Source organism: Rhinolophus ferrumequinum, chromosome 6, assembly GCF_004115265.2.
Source record: "Rhinolophus ferrumequinum isolate MPI-CBG mRhiFer1 chromosome 6, mRhiFer1_v1.p, whole genome shotgun sequence".
NCBI classification, from domain to species: Eukaryota; Metazoa; Chordata; class Mammalia; order Chiroptera; family Rhinolophidae; genus Rhinolophus; species Rhinolophus ferrumequinum.
In genome coordinates, this window is record NC_046289.1 from 63,122,161 (window position 1) to 63,139,198 (window position 17,038).

The 17,038-nt window shown below is 40.7% G+C and overlaps 1 protein-coding gene across 1 annotated transcript in view; it reads right to left on the reverse strand.

The window, feature by feature from the left end:
- CAPN3 (calpain 3) overlaps positions 1-16,679 on the reverse strand; it is a 46,566-nt gene extending 29,887 nt beyond the window's left edge. The window contains exon 1 of the mRNA XM_033109707.1: positions 15,874-16,679. Within this exon, the coding sequence (XP_032965598.1) occupies positions 15,874-16,182 (309 nt within the window). The 5' untranslated portion in view covers positions 16,183-16,679. The remainder of the gene's footprint in view (positions 1-15,873) is intronic.
- Positions 16,680-17,038: the final 359 nt, after the last annotated feature.

Sequence of the window (17,038 nt, forward strand, 5' to 3'; positions counted from 1 at the left end):
CTCCTGTCCCCAGGAGTTGTCTCCTAAAGCTGTATCCCTCCCATCCCTACCTTTGGCCTTTTCCATGTGATAGCCTTCATCTTGGTTTTCTGGCTCAGCACGTGGGAGCCCAGTGCCTGTACACCTGCTGGAAACACACGGTCTTCAAATAGGCACTTCTGAGCCAGGCACCATTCCTTAAGAATGACAAAATCCTGCCCCTCAAACTTGACAGGCTGTGTGACGGTGCCCTCTCCATTCCTCCTGTCCCTCTCCCGGATTACACAGTCACAGAGGAATCCAGGCAGCATGTAGGGCATGGTGACTGCTCAGGGAGTGGAGCTGGGCCTTCGCTGTGGCCGCTCTCCCACGGCACCATCAGGCCAGGCCTTATCCTGTCGTGCATGGGCCGGAGCCTATATAGCTCCTCCACCCTCTGCAGTGCGATGCAAGTGAACACAGCCCAGAGAGAGGCTGTGGTCAGAGTCAGCAGCTTTGGCTGGAGGCCCCTGAGCCCACAGTCAAGGGACAACACCATGCCAGTCAGAGAGGGAACCAGTGAGGGGAGCGAGAGAGCCAGGGACAGCCCCAGGACAGGCCCCAATGGCCTGTAGACCTTTAGGGTACCTCCCTCAGCCTTGCTGGGGTTCTTTGTTTAAAATGAGAAAATATACGGTAGTTCCAGTGAGGCTTACCCTGCCTCAGCAAAAGGCATTCAACAGGCGGCCAATGGGATACAGCATGAGGCCTTCAAAACATGCTGTATATACTAATCCTATACAGGCTGCTGAATGCAGAGAAGGAACCTGCTCCAAGCCATTGTCTGAGGTTAATGAAGCCTTCATTCTCCTGATGTCCCTGCTCCGGCCCCCCAAAGACCTTGACTGGCCATTTAGGGACAGTGATCTATGAGAAGGACCCAGTGGGTAGGTAGGTGACTTGACCTCAAATGAAAATCCCAGTTAGAGTGGGTCACAGTGGCAGTGAACAGACATTCATGGTTGCAAATTCAGGAACTATGAGGCAGAGAATGTGGTGGGTGGGGAAGGAGGAAAATTGAGTGTCAGAATTATATTCACAAGAAAGCTCAGCTTTTCTGCCATGCTTAAATGGGCAACTCGAACGTGAGAGCCGGGAGCTGATGCGTCTGGCAGCCTGTCTCACCATCCACTCACCGACTCCTGTTGGCTTTCATCTCTTCTGTGCTTCTCAAAGGGTGGACTTTGGACTACCTGCATCAGAATCACCTGGGAAAACAATTTAAAATGCAGGTGCCCAGGACTCATCCCAGACTTAAGGATTCAAATACTTTTGATAGGGGTCTGAGACCCTGCAATTTAAATAAGTGCACCATGAGATTCTTATGTCCACTAAAGTCTAAAACGACGATGTTAGCATTATTGGCTACTATCATAGCTCAAAATAATTTTTGAGGTCAACTCTTTTAAGAAATTATTTTTAGTCAGTTTATACATGAACAAAATTTTGACTAATCAAACAATAAAAAAGGTACATAGAGGAATAGCAGTCTCTTGCCTTGCAAATCCTTTTCCTCAGAGACAGCCACTTTCAATTATTTTCGCTCATTCTTCTGATATTTACGGCTATATTTCTAATAATATGCTTATATATTACTTTCTAATTTGTTATTTTTAGAAAGTATCAATAGAGTTCCTATTTTGGTAAATGAAATTTAGGCTTCTCACATTATACTTTGCTCACCATTTTCCCCAAGTAGTTATGTCACAAATGATGGTAAAATTAAAATTCAGTATTTACTTTAGTGTGATTAGGTAATTATTGTTCACTTCTCAGCTAGGGTGGTATCCTGTGTTACATTCCTTTTCTGTATGAATGTTTCCTTTCTCTTATTCTTTGTAATTCTCTTACTTTCTATGTATCTATCAATGCTTTTCCCAGCAATAGTTTTTCCAAAAACTTAAATTCATCAGATAACCTAGCAGTTCCATTGCTTCTTCACCAAGGCCTTCCTTTTCAACCTCCTTCAATCACCCGAACCAGACCAGCTGTTCTCCAGGACTGGAGCAGGGGCCTGGCACTGACTGTGCCTTTCTCCTGGGTAGAATTCTGTTTCTAGAATTCTAACTCTTCTTTGGTTTACTCCTTGATTTTATTGGCACACAACCTGCAGCTTCCTAAGAATGGATGTGTGGGAAGTATACTGCCAAAGTCCTTGATGGTTTAACTCTTTTCTACCTTTGCATGTGACTGAGAGTTTGGTTAGGTATTTTAAGTATTTAGGTAGGTATTTTAAGTTGAAACCCAGTTTTCTTCAGAATTTTTAAGGCATTGTTTTATTGCTCCTAGTTATCTGGTGTTGTTCAGAAGTATAATGCAATTTTGATGAACATGCCTTTGTATGTGACCTGTCTTGTCCCCCTGAAAGCTCTTAGGGTTTTTTCCCTTCCCATCCAAACATTCCAAATCCCAAAAGCCGCATTTATGTGCCTTGGTGTGAGTTTATTTTTTAATTCTTTGTGCTGAGCACTCAGTGACTGTTTTCAACATAGAGACTTTTGTCCTCAGTTCCAGGATATTATTATATTATTATTTCTTTGACATTTCTCTCCCTTTCAATTCTTTTTTTTAAATTTTGAACTCCTAAAAATCAGATGTTAAACCTCCTCTAATTTTATTGTATTTTTCTATTTTTGTTTGTTCTGTAGTCTAGATTTCCTTTTAATTTTATATCAACCCTACTATTGAAATTTTAAACTTCCCTATCCTAATTTTCTAGCTTCCTATTATGAAAAATATCAAACTTACAGAAAAGTTTAAAGAATGGACACCCATGTAGCCTTCATCTAGATCTATCAATTGTTAATATTTTGCCATCTTTGTTTTACATATATATATATGTATATATATATGTATATATAGATTTTATTTTTTTGCTGGACCATTTGAAGGATGTCATAGGTATCATGACGCTTCACACCTAAATAGTTAGGATAGAGTAGGTATCTCCTGAGGACAAGAATACTCTCCTACTGACTGTAAGGCCATTATCACTAAGGAAATAGACTATTATTCTCTAATATTATCCAAGATCCAAATGTACATGCTAATTTCTTCATTTGTTCCCCAAATATCTTTTATGGCTCCTTTTATTATTTGAACCAGAATCCAGTTAAGGTTCATACATAAATTTAATAATCCGGTAATTAGATTAGGTGATGTTGAAGTGAGAAATAGTGGACTGGAAGCTAGATCAGAAGTTACCTAGAATACCACACAGTGAATCAAGGAGATGAGAAATTTTTTTAAAATAAAGAAAAAAAGAGGTTACGATATATTAGATATATGCAGGATAAAGCAAGGTAAGTTCAGCACATAGCTAGCTGGAGTTCTAGAAGAAGATAACAGAAAGTGTGGGGAGAATTAATATTTTAAGAGATTTTTCTACAATTGGTCAATGGCTCAGATTCAGATTCAGGAATCCCAATGAATCCTAAGCAGGGAAGATATAAAGAAATATGTGTTTAGACACAACATAGTGGCATTGCAGAATACCATAGAGGGAAGGTCTTAAAAGAAGTCAGAGAGAAAAGGCAAATGACCTATTAAGGGACAGCAGCCATTAAGAATGACTGCTGATTTCAACAAAAATGTAAACCAGAAGACAGTAGTGAGAATCAACCTAGAACTGCTTACTCAGGAAATTGATTACAAGAGTAAGAGCAAATTGCATACAAATAAAAATTGAGAATGCTTACTACAAATAGAACCTCACTAAAGGAACTTGTAATCAATGTACTTTAGGAAAAAGTAAAATATTCTAGAAGGAAAAGTCTAAGACTCAAGAAGGAACAGTAAACAAAGAAATAGATAAACATGTATATGTGTAAATCTAAGCAAATATTGACTGCGTTAAACATTACATTGTTTTCTAATTTTTAAGGTTGAAAAATCAAAATAGAGCTAAAATTTTGAAAACAATGGCGTATTAGTTGGGAGTTCTTAGAGTTAAAGTGCTCTATGGTTTTCATTTGTTTGTGAGGAAAATAAAACTATTAAACAATTTCAGGCTCTGTCATGATAAATATATATGTTATCAATTTAGGGCAATCAGTGAAAAAATAGAACTAGTTAATAACTTTCAAACTCGTAGGAAGAAAAAAATGAGAAAAAACAATTTTAATCAATTTTGAAAAAGGGCATAAAGAGAAAAGAAGCAACTTTTAAAAAGCAATACAAACAGAAAGGTTGTGGTTAAGATGATAGAAATAAATTTTAAAAATATATATCAATGCTCATAATCAATGTAAATAAACTAAAATCTTCAATTAAAAGACAAAGGTTTTCAGCTTGGATTTTAAAAAGTTATAACAGTTTATAAAAAACACACCCAAGACATCAGGAAATAGAAATGTTGGAAATAAAAGAATGAAAAAAATATTATCAAGCAAAAACTTATCCCAAAGCTTATGTACCTACATTCATATCCAATAAGATTGACTTTAAAGCAAAAAGAAGCCTTTTTAGAGATAAAAAGCGTCATTACAAATTCCTAGAAAAATAAATATTACTACTGACTCAAGAAGAAAAACAATTTCAAGTGATCCCATAGTTATTGAAGACGTTGCATCAATAAATAAATATTTTCCCTTAAGAAAACACTGGCAAAATTCTACTTAATATTTAAGGAACATAAAGTTTTCATCTTACACAATCTATTCTACAAAACAGAGGAAGGAACTTGCCCCATCATTTAGTATAACCTTGCTAACAAAATGGGACAGCACAAGAAAGGGAAATAATAAGCCAATCTCACTAATGATCATCTAAATAAAAAATCTAAATAAAAGATTTGCATATTAAAATCCAGTCCTCTATAAAAATGATATTACGTTCTAAGTTTGGTTTATTCTAAGAATGCCAGGGGTCAACATCAGAAAACTCTATTAATATAATTTTGTATATTAACTGTTTAAAGGAAGGTAATCACATGATTTTCTTGACAAATTCAGAAAAAGTATTGGATAAAGTTTAACAACTTTATGATTTTTAAAGAAATTCTTAGCAAAGCAGTAACAGAGGGGAACTTCTTAATGATAAGTTGTATCTACAAATAAGTCTACAGCAAATCTATTCAACAGTGAAGCATTAAGAATACTCCCTTTACAAACAAGTGAATGGGAGAAGACTTATGCAAACAATACCTCCGAAAAAGGGCTAATATCCAAAATATATAAGGAACTCATACAACTCAACAACAAAAAGACAAACAATTCAATTTAAAAAAGGGCAGAGGACATGAACAGAAACTACTCCCAAAAAATGGCCAACAGATATATATATGAAAAAATACTCAATTTCATTAGCTATTAGGAAAATGCAAATCAAAACCACAATGAGATATCACCTCACACCTGTCAGAATAGCTATTATCAACAAGACAAATAATAACAAGTGTTAGAGAGACTATGGAGAAAAAGGAACACTCATACACTGTTGGTAGGAATGCAGATTGGTGCAGCCACTATGGAAGGCAGTGTGGAGGGTCCTCAAAAAATTAAGAATAGAATTACCGTATGACCCAGCAATCCCTCTCCTGGGTATCTACCCCAAAAATCTGAAAACATTTATCCATAAAGATGTATGTACTCTGATATTTATTGCAGCATTATTTATGGTGGCCACAAACAAAGTATCCTTCAATAGATGATTGGATAAAAAAGATGTGGTATATGTACACAATGGAGTATTACTCTGCCATAAGAAAAGATGAAATACTGCCATTTGCTACAACATGGCTGGATCTTGAGATTATTATGCTAAGTGAAATAAATCAGAAAAAGTCGAGCACCATATGATTTCACTCATGTATGGGATATAAAACTGAAAGCAACAAACAAACAAGATAAGCAAAGAAATAAAAACTCATAGACACAGACAACAGTTTAGTGGTTACCAGAGGGTAAGGGAGGTGGGGGGATGGTAGAAGAAGGTAAAGGGGATCAAATATATGGTGATGGAAGAAGAATTGATTCTGGGTGGTGAGCATACAATGTAATACATACATGATATATTACAGAAGTGTACACTTGAAACCTATGTAATTTTACTAACCATTGTTACCCCAATTAATTTAAAAAAGAATATTCCCTTTAAATTTGGGAACTGACAAAGATTTCTGTTAACTTCTGTATTATTAATATTATGCTGGAGGGTTTAGCTGGTGCAATAAAATAAGAATTAGGCTGCTGAATACAGTTGTGCATAATGTGCCAAGCAGGCCTGCCATTATTTGCAAATCACCTAACTATATAGAAACATGGAGTCTACAGACCAATAACTTGGGATCTGCAATCAAATTTTTAGAATTACTAACAGTTTAGTAAATATATTGGATATAAGAGTCAAATGAATGTTTATGCCAGAGATATAGGGTACAATTTTAAGATGCCATTTATAAAAATAACAACAAAAGATGCCTAGAAATAAATCTGACAAAGAATATTCAAGACTCTTGTGGTGAAAATTATAAAATTTATTTAAATAGATAGACATCCCTTTTTCATGGATAAGAAGACTCAGTAATGACAAGATGTACATTCTTCCTATATTGAGTCAATGCAATCCCACTGAAAATCCCAACAGGATTTTTTTTGGAACTCAATACTCTTCTAAATTCAAAGAGTATTGAAAGGTAAAGAGTCAAGTATAGCTAAAACAGTACTGAAGAAGAAAAGCAAGTTGAGAGGACTTCCTCTATTGCATGTCAAGACTTACTGGTACAAAGTATAATTTTGGCACAAAAATAGATAAATAAACACAAATGGAACACAACAGAGAGTGCAGAGCCACACATTGGTAGACACTTGATTTACTTAAAATGTGGCATTGCAAAACAGTGGAGAAAGGATTGTCTTTTTAATAAATTGCGCTGGGGCCTTTCAGTATCCATAGTCCATGGAAAAACAACAAAATGTGATCCCTATTTTACGTGCAAAAATTATTTCTAGATAGATTATAGACACAAATATAAAGGCAGAAAAATAAAATTTCTAAATGATAATAAAGAAGAACGACTTTGGTTTAGGAAAAACTTTAACAGAACACGTAAACATTAACCATAAAGGAAAAAAATAATAAATTAAGGATTGTTAATAATTTAGAACTTTTAATTAAGTTTTTAAATAAAAATACCCTTAAGATGGTGAAAAGGCAAACCATAAAGTGGGAGAAGGTATTCTTCGCACATCTAACCAATAAATGATTAGTGTCAGGATATACAAAGAAAGCCTCCAATTCAAGCTGAAAAAGACAAACAATAGAAAGATGAGCCAAAGACATTAACAGGTATTTCACGGACAGCAACATAACAAATGGACAAGAAATACATAAATGTATGAAAAGATGGTCTGACATATTCATCATCCAGGAAATGCATGTTTTCATACATTTCTTGGCTATTTCTGTCCCTGCCCCTCCCATTGGAAGCATTGTATTACTGAGTAACTTCAGCATGTTCACTGTGATGTCTAGAACTCTGTCCCCATCATGACTCTCAGGAGGAGCTTCTGTCTTTGGGATGTAAGAGGAGGCAGCCCTACACATTATTTGTAGAATTGTCACTTTCACCAAAACATGAATGGCACTGTCATGATTGTCTGCTGAGTAGAGAGAGGGAGGGCTGGCTCTCAGTTGGGCACCTCATTTTGCCTTTCAATCACCAGCATCTCTATTTATTGACTCATTGTGTTAAGCATGTCATATACAGCGTCTCATTTAATCCTTACAACAACTCTATGAAAGTAAGAAGTTTCATTGTTTTTTTTCACAGATGAGGAAACTGAGGCCCAGGAATGGCCAGCAACTTGCATGAGGTCACATTATGAAGAGGTGGAGCTGGGAGTTGAATCAAGTCCGTCTGACTTGGAAGCCTGTGCCCTTCATCATTGTGGTACGCTTCTGCCCTTTGCCGCTTAGGCTAATAGTAATCCTGCCTTACCCTGAGCACATAGGAGGGCTTTATGGATGCTGACTCAGAGCAGCCAGAAGATGAGAACATCATTATCCCCATTACAGAAGAGAAAAGTGAAACTTAGAAATTTTATGTGCCTTGCTAGTGGCAGACTTGCCAGGGTTCAGAGCAGGTCTGTTTGGTTCTAAATCCTGCTGTTTAATCACTCTGCACAATGCTCTCAGTTCTTGCTCTTGTGTCTAGCCCAGTAATCCCGCTTCTCTGTAAACTGACAGATGACACTCTAAATAGACTACAAGGAGACCTCCTGCCAAGCCAAGTTCACTGGAAGATAAATAATATCCCTGCGAGACACCCGAGTGGGACTTAGGGCCTAGGAACAGAGGCTCACTGCTCACAGCCTAGGTTCTCCTGCAGTTCTGCTCCCTCCCTCTCATCTCACACTGGCATGGAGTAACTTCTTTTGTGCCAACATAGGAGTTCTTCCTTTCAGAACTGAGTAACACAGATCAAGGGGACCTTTGGTTGGGAAGATACATAGGGTTGAGTGTTAATTATAGACGCCATGGGGTACACGGAGGAGGTCATCAGAGCAAGAGACCTCTGGTGTCACCACGGGTTGTCAGAAAGCGTCCACCTTCAGAGGGCTGATGTAAAGGCCGAGCACTGAGTCCTAGAAAGTCGGTAGTCATTGTCTGCTACATTTCACCCCTTTACTTTCCATTTCAGACTAAAAGGAACCTGGCTCCTTGAAGAGAGGATTCATTCCAGGTCTGGGGCAAGAAATGTAGAAGATGAGCCTGGGACTTTTTGTTGTGGCCAGAAAACAAGGAAGCTATTTCAGATGAATGGGGTCCTGTCAAATTATACAGGTAACTTGTAGGTGATTCCTACTGTCCAAAGACGGGACAACATGAACATCAAAAAGAATAATGACTGCGATGGATTAAAATATGTTGCAGTGTTTCCTATTGATCAGACTCTTAATAGGGTGTTGTTTCAAGCTGTGATCTTTCAGACTACAGAGAACATAGGAAGTACAATTGATTCTCATCATTCGTGGTAACGTTCTATAAAGTCGCTGTGAGGACTGAATGAGTGAATGCTGAACCGTTGCTCCTAGAGGAATACAGGATTAGATTCCTGTGAGTCTCTGATCACAACATTTTCATCAACTGATCAATACACAACCTTATTTTATGTGTATTTTTGTTTAGAGACGCCTTATTTAATATACAGTATTGATTTGTTAGTATTGAACTCACAGCCAACAGCACCAACTCTTGCCTGAATGAAGCTTATCTAACACGTGTATTTTCTCTTTAAGGCACATCACAGCCTTATTGAACTTAGGAACACTAGATAGCACTTTGGTGCTATGTTTGGGGGACAATTTAAACAGAGAAAACACCAACAGTAAGTACAAAAATGTGAAAACTGTGGCACTAAATAGACCATGCAAAGAAACGAAACAGGAAGGCAGAGTGATGTTTTGTTTGGGTTCAGTTGGGAACATGTGCATAGAGCGACTCAAAGTTTCCGCTGTCCTACACATGTCCACAAATGACCACAGAAGCACCACGGATTTTGATTGGGGGGTTACAAATAAATCTTAGGGAGTAGGTGAATTTACAAATATAGAATCCATGAATAAAGAGGCTTGACTGTATGTGGATCACATCACTGACATACCCAGTGTTGGAAAAAGAATACTTGTGGGGTATAAAGTTCGAGGAGTTTTATGACTATCTGAGCTGAAGCAACTAAACGAAGGATGACATTATTTACGAATAGGGAGACTTACGATATAGAGGTAACCAGCTGTTTTTTGGGGGCTCTATTTTACTGTCTTCTAGTTCAGAGCCAGAGATAATGTGCTAAATTGTGGCTGGTGGAGTTTTGGCTAGAAATAAGGATGAACTTGCAGACTGTGAAAGGTACTAACTGTAGGTTATTGAAGAATGGGGGCATCTGTTTTCCCTTCAAAACCTTAACATCAGGAAAGAAACCCGTCACCTAGAATGGCTAAAAGAAATACTTTCCAAACATTTTCAATCCTCTGATTTATAAGTTTTTAAGATCAGTTTTTATACTAGATTCCTGGTGTTCTAGGAGTATATCATAAACGTCTAAAAGTTCTAATCGTGATTCTTTAAACTCGAAGTTTGGATGAAAATGGTAAAGAAAGCATCAGCTTCTCTTCAGCAGAATACTTCCAGGTGTTAGCTGGGGCCTCAGGGTTCCTTGGAGATCTCAGACCTCCACTTCACAGCCTGAGAGGGCAAAGCCTCCTCATCCCACCAGAGTTCATTGGTTTCCGGCAGTTTGCTTCTTCAAGCTTCCCTTCTCCCACTCCCCCACTGCTTTCCACACTCTGACTTCCGGCTGTGCTGGTTCAGTCCTGCCTGTGTAAATCGATAACAACTTCTGCCCTTGACCCAAAAATTACTTGCCACAGGCATTTCACAAGTTCATCAATAAAGGTGTCTTTGAGGGTCAGGTCAAGTGCAAGGATAACACAGGTGTGTGGCCTCCCTGTTTCCCCCACTCACCTTTGGTTTCTAGCTGTCCTCCCTCTGGTAAGTAAACTAGCATTTTTTTTCCCTTTCCCCCGACTCCCAGAAAACAATCATGTCCACCCCCAGAAAGAATTTATTTTCTGTAATCACAAGAATCTTTCTAATTTTTTCTTAGGAGTTTTCCTCTTGAAGAGAGACGAGGAAGAGTTTGCCATGCTAAGGATTCACATTTGTTAAGTACATTTGGCTAAACAAGTTTAAAAAATCACAGATAATTTTGTGGTAGTAACAAGACCTAACCCGAAGAATGGAATGAGTTTTCCCCCTAGTGTAACAGCCTTTTGTACAAGGGAGAAGTTGGTTCTGTGGGGACGATGAGGACCCGGGAAGGGGCAGGAGGCCTGGTCAACCAGACAGCAGCAAAACCCAGCAGGTGTGGTTGGATCTGTGCTGACTGGCAGCATGGGAGAAAGAAATGGTTTGGGAAGAGGAGTAGGGAGGGAATGGGAGAACTGTGCGTAACTGGGAAAGGGGTCTTATTTGTCTTAGTTTTCCATTCTAAAGCACTTCGTCCGCCTCCCATTTTAACATCTCGGAAATTGTGATGCATCTTAATGTTAAAAAGCTTCCTTCTGTTGCATTCAGTTGGGTGGTTGTCATGACTTGTGGACTCCCTCTGATAAAATCAAGAAAATACCAGCACCAAAATCTTTGAGACTTGCTGAAATGTGATTCACGATGAATTGCAGCTTGGGAAACTTACCTAAACTCTATCCTTAAAAAGACTGTAATTCAAGAGCTTTCCAGGTATGGGAGCTACAGTGACATAAACTCACCTGTTTAGAGCATAAAGGAGCCGTTTTCTCCCTGGGAGGGAGGTTTCCTCAGGTTCAGACATTGGCAGAGGGAACTAGCTGGTCCAAGACGTATAGAAGAGCAGGGCCAAGAGCAGGTTAGACCAATGGGGATGAGCACAATGGACTGGGATTGTAATCATAAAAACAGATAAGAGGGAAAGCATATACCAGAGAAATGTGGGTGAAGATGAGAACCAGCTCTGAATTAGCAAAAGGTGCGGCCCTGAAAAGATGGAGAGATGGGGACAGGACTTGAGAGGAAGAGGTGGGTTAGGCAGCCTATTACTAGGGGTCTAGCCACTGCCAGCAAAATATAAAGCACGGGATTTGGAGACAAGGGGCAGGTGGTGAATTCTCCTACCCTTAAAAGCTAATGGAAACAAAAAAAAACGGAGCAGAAAATTGCGAAGGGAAAATGCAGAGTCCCAGCTGTCAGCGCCAGGAGCTTTGGAGGGCAGAGGAGACGAGAGAGCAGATTTCTTAGGGGAAGACCTGGGGCGTAAGATGGAGGTGCTTGATAACACTTGCATTTTTATAACCAAACACACATTTTATATTCAATATATTTAGTTGACTGTAATTGTCTTAAAGAATAAGCAATCGCCTTCCCATGAGGGGACTGTTCACACACATATCCTCATATTCAGTTGGACCAATTCAATTAGATCAGGCACGAAGTACTTAGATACATTGCTGTGGTTAATAGACACAAATTAAGATGAAAAGATGTTTATGATGTTGCCTCTTTTAAGAGACTGCACAGCAGATGTAGATGGTGATAAGAACAGTCCATGATTATTGGGCATTCAGCCAATGCCCGGCATTTAAGCTGGCAGTGTGCATGAATGCACTTAATCTTCACAACAACCTTACGAGATAGGTTCTTCTATTACGATTATTCCCCATTTTCCAGAGGGGAACTTGTGGAAAAGAGAAAACGACGTGACCAGCAGGCCCAGGACTTGAACCAGAGTGAGACGTGGTTCTCAGCCACTGTGTCACTCTATTTCCTGCTCACAGAGGCTGCTTCTTCTAGGGGCCAAACCCAGAGGTGCCATTCAATGTCTGATGTGGCTTGTGGAAGCCCAATAAATAACACCTCGTTTCTATGCCTGACTTTTGAACCAATGGAGGAGTAAGACATAAGTATAGGGCAGGAGGGAGTCCAAAATGCCACATATTGTTGATAAATCTGACATTGGCTTCTAAATCCCAGAGTGAGACAGATTTCATCGTTAAGAGATAAGGCGCTAGAGCCAGATTGCCTGGGTTTGAATCCCAACTCCACTCTTTACTAACGGGGAGATCTGCAGCAAGAGACCTGAGTCTCAGTTTCCTCATTTGCAAAGTGGGGACAATAATAGAACTCACCTCACAGGGTTGTTGTGAAGATTAAATGAGTTAACGTGTGGAAGTACTCATATGTCACGTGATGTGTTCTCAATCAAGATTAGCTGTTACCATAACTGTTAATCAGCAGTAGTAGTAGGTGGCCCAGGTGGCGCAGGACCTCTGCAGGTCTCCCCACAGGAACTTGCCTCTGTGAAACTTGCCATAAGGAGGAGCAGGTAGCTTGCTCCCAAGAGGAAAAAGGAAGAAAGGGGTGGGGCTTCACAGGTAAGGTTCTCTTTACACATCATCCAGGAGAGGAGAGAGGTCATCTGTGTTGTGGGACTGAAGCCCCGACCACGTAGAATGAAACACTTGTTTCCCTCACACCTGTCCCCAGTGATACTGGGTAAGAGTCATCAGTCTCCCAGAAGCCCTATTCTAGAAGCCATTCTTTTCTACCGAGGGGTTTGCCATCAAGAAAATTTGGCTTAAAAATTGGGAAGTATTGTAGGATTTGTATGTTTTCTGGTCCTAGAATTAGATCATCTGAGGAAAGGTGAGAGGAATCAGATTGTTTGGCCTGGAGACTCAGTGCATGATGCTCCCTCACAGAGGAGGAAAGGCAGTGAGGGAGCACTGGTACGCCTGTGCGAAGAGATTATAGATGTGAGGACACGTGGCCTGGGTCTCTCTTCTTTTTAAGAGGAAAAGGCTGAAAGTGCGGCATGTTATCTTAGCTAGAATTATAGTTGGCCAGTACTAATTCTCTCTTCTTCTTCATCACTATCCTCAGCTTCAGCCTCAGCCTCGTCATCTGATTGTAATAAGTAATACCTGATTGTGAAGAAAAATTCAGATGTTTCTTCAATGGTTTTCAATGACTCTGTGCCTTAGATAGTAAAAGCAGGAAGGATATAGCCTCCTTTTCTGACTGCTCAAGCATGGCAAAGGCCACTACATCGATGGAGTATATGGACAACGTATGTCTCCAAAAGGGCTTTACGTTTCAGGAAGTTCAGAAGTCATTTGTTCAGTTTCAGTCAACTCGTTGTGTGACTATAGATGAGTCATTTGCCCTTTCTGGACCTTAATCACTTCACCTGCATGTGAGGGGGCTGAACCACATCTCCAAGATTCATTCCAACTCTGACCATCTCTCTGCATGCTAATTTATGCTAATAAGCCCAATAGGCTGCATTCCCCAATCTTAACCCCAGGGGAAAGGATCGTATTAATTAAGAGAGGGCTTTGCTCTCTGGACCTTTAGCAACAGTAGAAAATTCAGGGAGCACAGTCTGGAACAGATAGGTCTTCTGAGCCTCTCACGTCGTGCTGACACTGACAGTGTAACTTTCAGGACAGAGCTAGTGCTTAGAGTATAATAAACCCTTAAAAGATTTTTATTAACATGCAAGTCTAGCTTTTAAGATGAAAATCCACCAATGATTTCACTACAAACAATATTTGTAAGTTTTTAAATTTTTTCTCTGCACTACTATTAGAAAGGCTTTCAGGAACTCCCTGACTCGGAATGCAGGGCGCTCCGTGTCTCTTGGTGGTCAGCGCCTTCAGATGTGGGGTTTCATTCACCAGCAGTAGCTGAGTATCTACTGAGGGCCTGGCCCTTTGCTGGCTAAGGGTGCCCAAAGATGAACAGAAATGGCCCCTGATCTCAGAAGATGAGAAAGCTCGATGGAAGTGACACCTGAATAGAGTTTTGGAAAGCGGGTGAGGAAGAGCAAATCAGATGAAAACAAGAAGGGCGTTCCAGACAGACAGACAGCATGAGCAAAGGCCTCCAGGCGTGAGAAGACTTGGAATAACAGCACTGCTGAATGTGTCAGGCGCCACAGGGAGAGGGTGAAGATGAGACGGACAGGTAGGCAGGGCCAACTTGAGAAGGGCCTATATCCCCGTTAAGAGGTTTGGACTTATCCTGAAGGCATGGAGAAGGGGGCAGACCGGTGTCATAGAAGATATGTCAGCAGGGGGCAGGCGTTGGAGGGTGGCGACATGTCCCTGTACCCTGGCAGCAGGGCAGCAACTGGGTTGGAGAATAAAGTTCTTTCAAGTCCTCACTTCTAAATTAAATTGAGGGCACTCAGGACAGTCACGGGCCTTACTACAGAACTGTCAAGAGAGTAAAGGAGCCCTGGGGAACACACAGGGTGACAACAGGATTGGATCTTTCATCTCAGGTTAAAAAGAAAACCATGGCTAATGAACAGCATTGGCCTCAGCTTAACTTGATTAAGCTAATGAAAGCATTGGGCCGCAGAGTAAATGATTTCCTCAGGGAGGGTTTCTCTCCCTGGACGAGGTTAGCTGTCTTTGCCTTATGATTCCCTGAACATTGTCACCTGACAGTCATCTCTCCTGTTCCATGCCCTTCTTAACCTCAGGACTCTAGGCTCCAAGAGAGCAGGAAGTTTTGTCGTATTTACTGCTGTCTCCCCAGTTGCTTGCCTGGTTTCTGCCTCTCATAGATGCTTAGTAAGTATTTCTTGAATTAAGAACAAGAGTCATACTGGAGGTAAGAGCAGAGAAGGGAGCCAGGGGAATATGATTTTCCTTCTGGTAGATCACTGTAAATGAAACCCAGAGGCTGGAAGAGTTACCTAAAAGAGAAAGGATTTTAATCCGGGCTGTCATGTGCTCGCTGGCTGTACTTCCCTCAGGTGTCCCTTTATTTCCTCCTTTGTGAAGTGAGGAATATGGACAAAACAATTGCTAGGGTTTTTCCTACAAATTCTAACCTTTTATGCGGGGAAACAGGAATCTTTGCCTGTCACTCTCCTCTTTCTGGGGCCTCTGTGTTGCAAAAAGACACGGCTACTGGCAAACTGAAGAAGAGCAACATGATTTTAGCCCAAGAAATTGAAGAAACCTTATAGAGATGTGAGATTTTTAAACAGAGAGGCCTGATCTGGACTGTTTGAAATTTGTTCTGGGAAGGGAATTATTTACTTTTATAGGATGAATTCAACTGATTGCCAATTACTTTTATAAAAAGCAAGGTGTTTTTTTTTTTTTTAATTGTTGTTGTTGTTTTTCCCATAAAGACTGAGACCAAGAGTGAGACTCAGCCCTGCCTCACCTGAGGACAGAGCCCAGTGGAGCTGCTGCCAGGATCCTTCCCTCAGCGCCCATGTGCACAGCTGAGCTGTGGGGAGGTGCTCAGTGGGAGGGCTTCTCGGAGGCAAAAACCCCAACCAGCAACCAGTAAGCTACTCACCGGAGGTCTCTTCCAGACGAACTGGATGGGGAACTTCTGGCTATAAAAGAGAGAGGTCTCATCCGGTGGGAACTCAGGATCCACATAAAGAAACTTCTTTTCTAGACATTTCTTGTGAAGCTGCTCAAATGTCTTCTCTTTCACTCCGATAATAGGAAAATTGCGGCTGATGATGGCTGAATAGATGCCACTCGGGTTTCCGCCGCCAGCCTCGGTGGTCTTGCCCTGGGCTGGATGGGGAATCGGCCCTGGGGATCTGGGCTCAGTCCCTGTCTGTGGGGCCACAGACGCGCTAATGATGGTCGGCATGGCCGGCAAATTTGGAAGAAAAAGCTTTTTAAAGAAAACAAGATACAGCTACCTTCGAGGAAAGGAAGCAACGGCAAAGGGGAGGTTGGAGTGATTCTGTCATCTGAGAGAAAAATGTCCACATCCAACTCAAAGTTTTCAGCCCATCAGAAGGTCGTCCAGCTTATGTCCATCTTAAAAACGGAGCTGTGATCCCAAGGCCATAAGTTTTCCTGAGGAAGAAACACGAAAGGATTTCTGCAGCAATTTTTACCTGGGGGGCTCCTACCAGCACATACATGCCAGAGGGAGAGAAAGAGTGTGACGGCTGTGTTTCAGTGGCTTGAAGAAGCTTGAGCCAGGAAAACTAAAAATAGCCATGAAGAAAGATCATGAGTATGAGAGTAAGAGAGAGGCTAGCGTGTAGCTACACTGCATGGCCGAGAGAGAAGGACCCAGCTAAGGACATTTATGTGTTGCCATTAAGTGCTGGTGTTGTCAGGAAATGAAACGGGAATAACTGAGTAAGTTGAACACTGAAAATGAGTGAAGAACTGCTGACGCATTGTTGAATCAGCACTTATACAAGCTATCAAACGACTGGCCACCAAATTAATGGAAAATAATAGTGGAGAAAGCTGCAAGGGTGAATGTGAGATACTGAGTTCTAGGAGAATATTCTAGGCATGCTTGAGAATGTGATTTTTACTTTCTAAAATGCTAGGATATCAGAACATTTCATTTGGATTGGGCATCTCTTCTAGAATGTTCTGGGGTCAGCGTTCAGTGGAATCGTCTGGTTGGAAAGAAAATGCCACTCAGCAGAGAAATCCCTGTTTCTTTTTGCCCACTTGACCTAGCCACCTCTCGTCTCTCC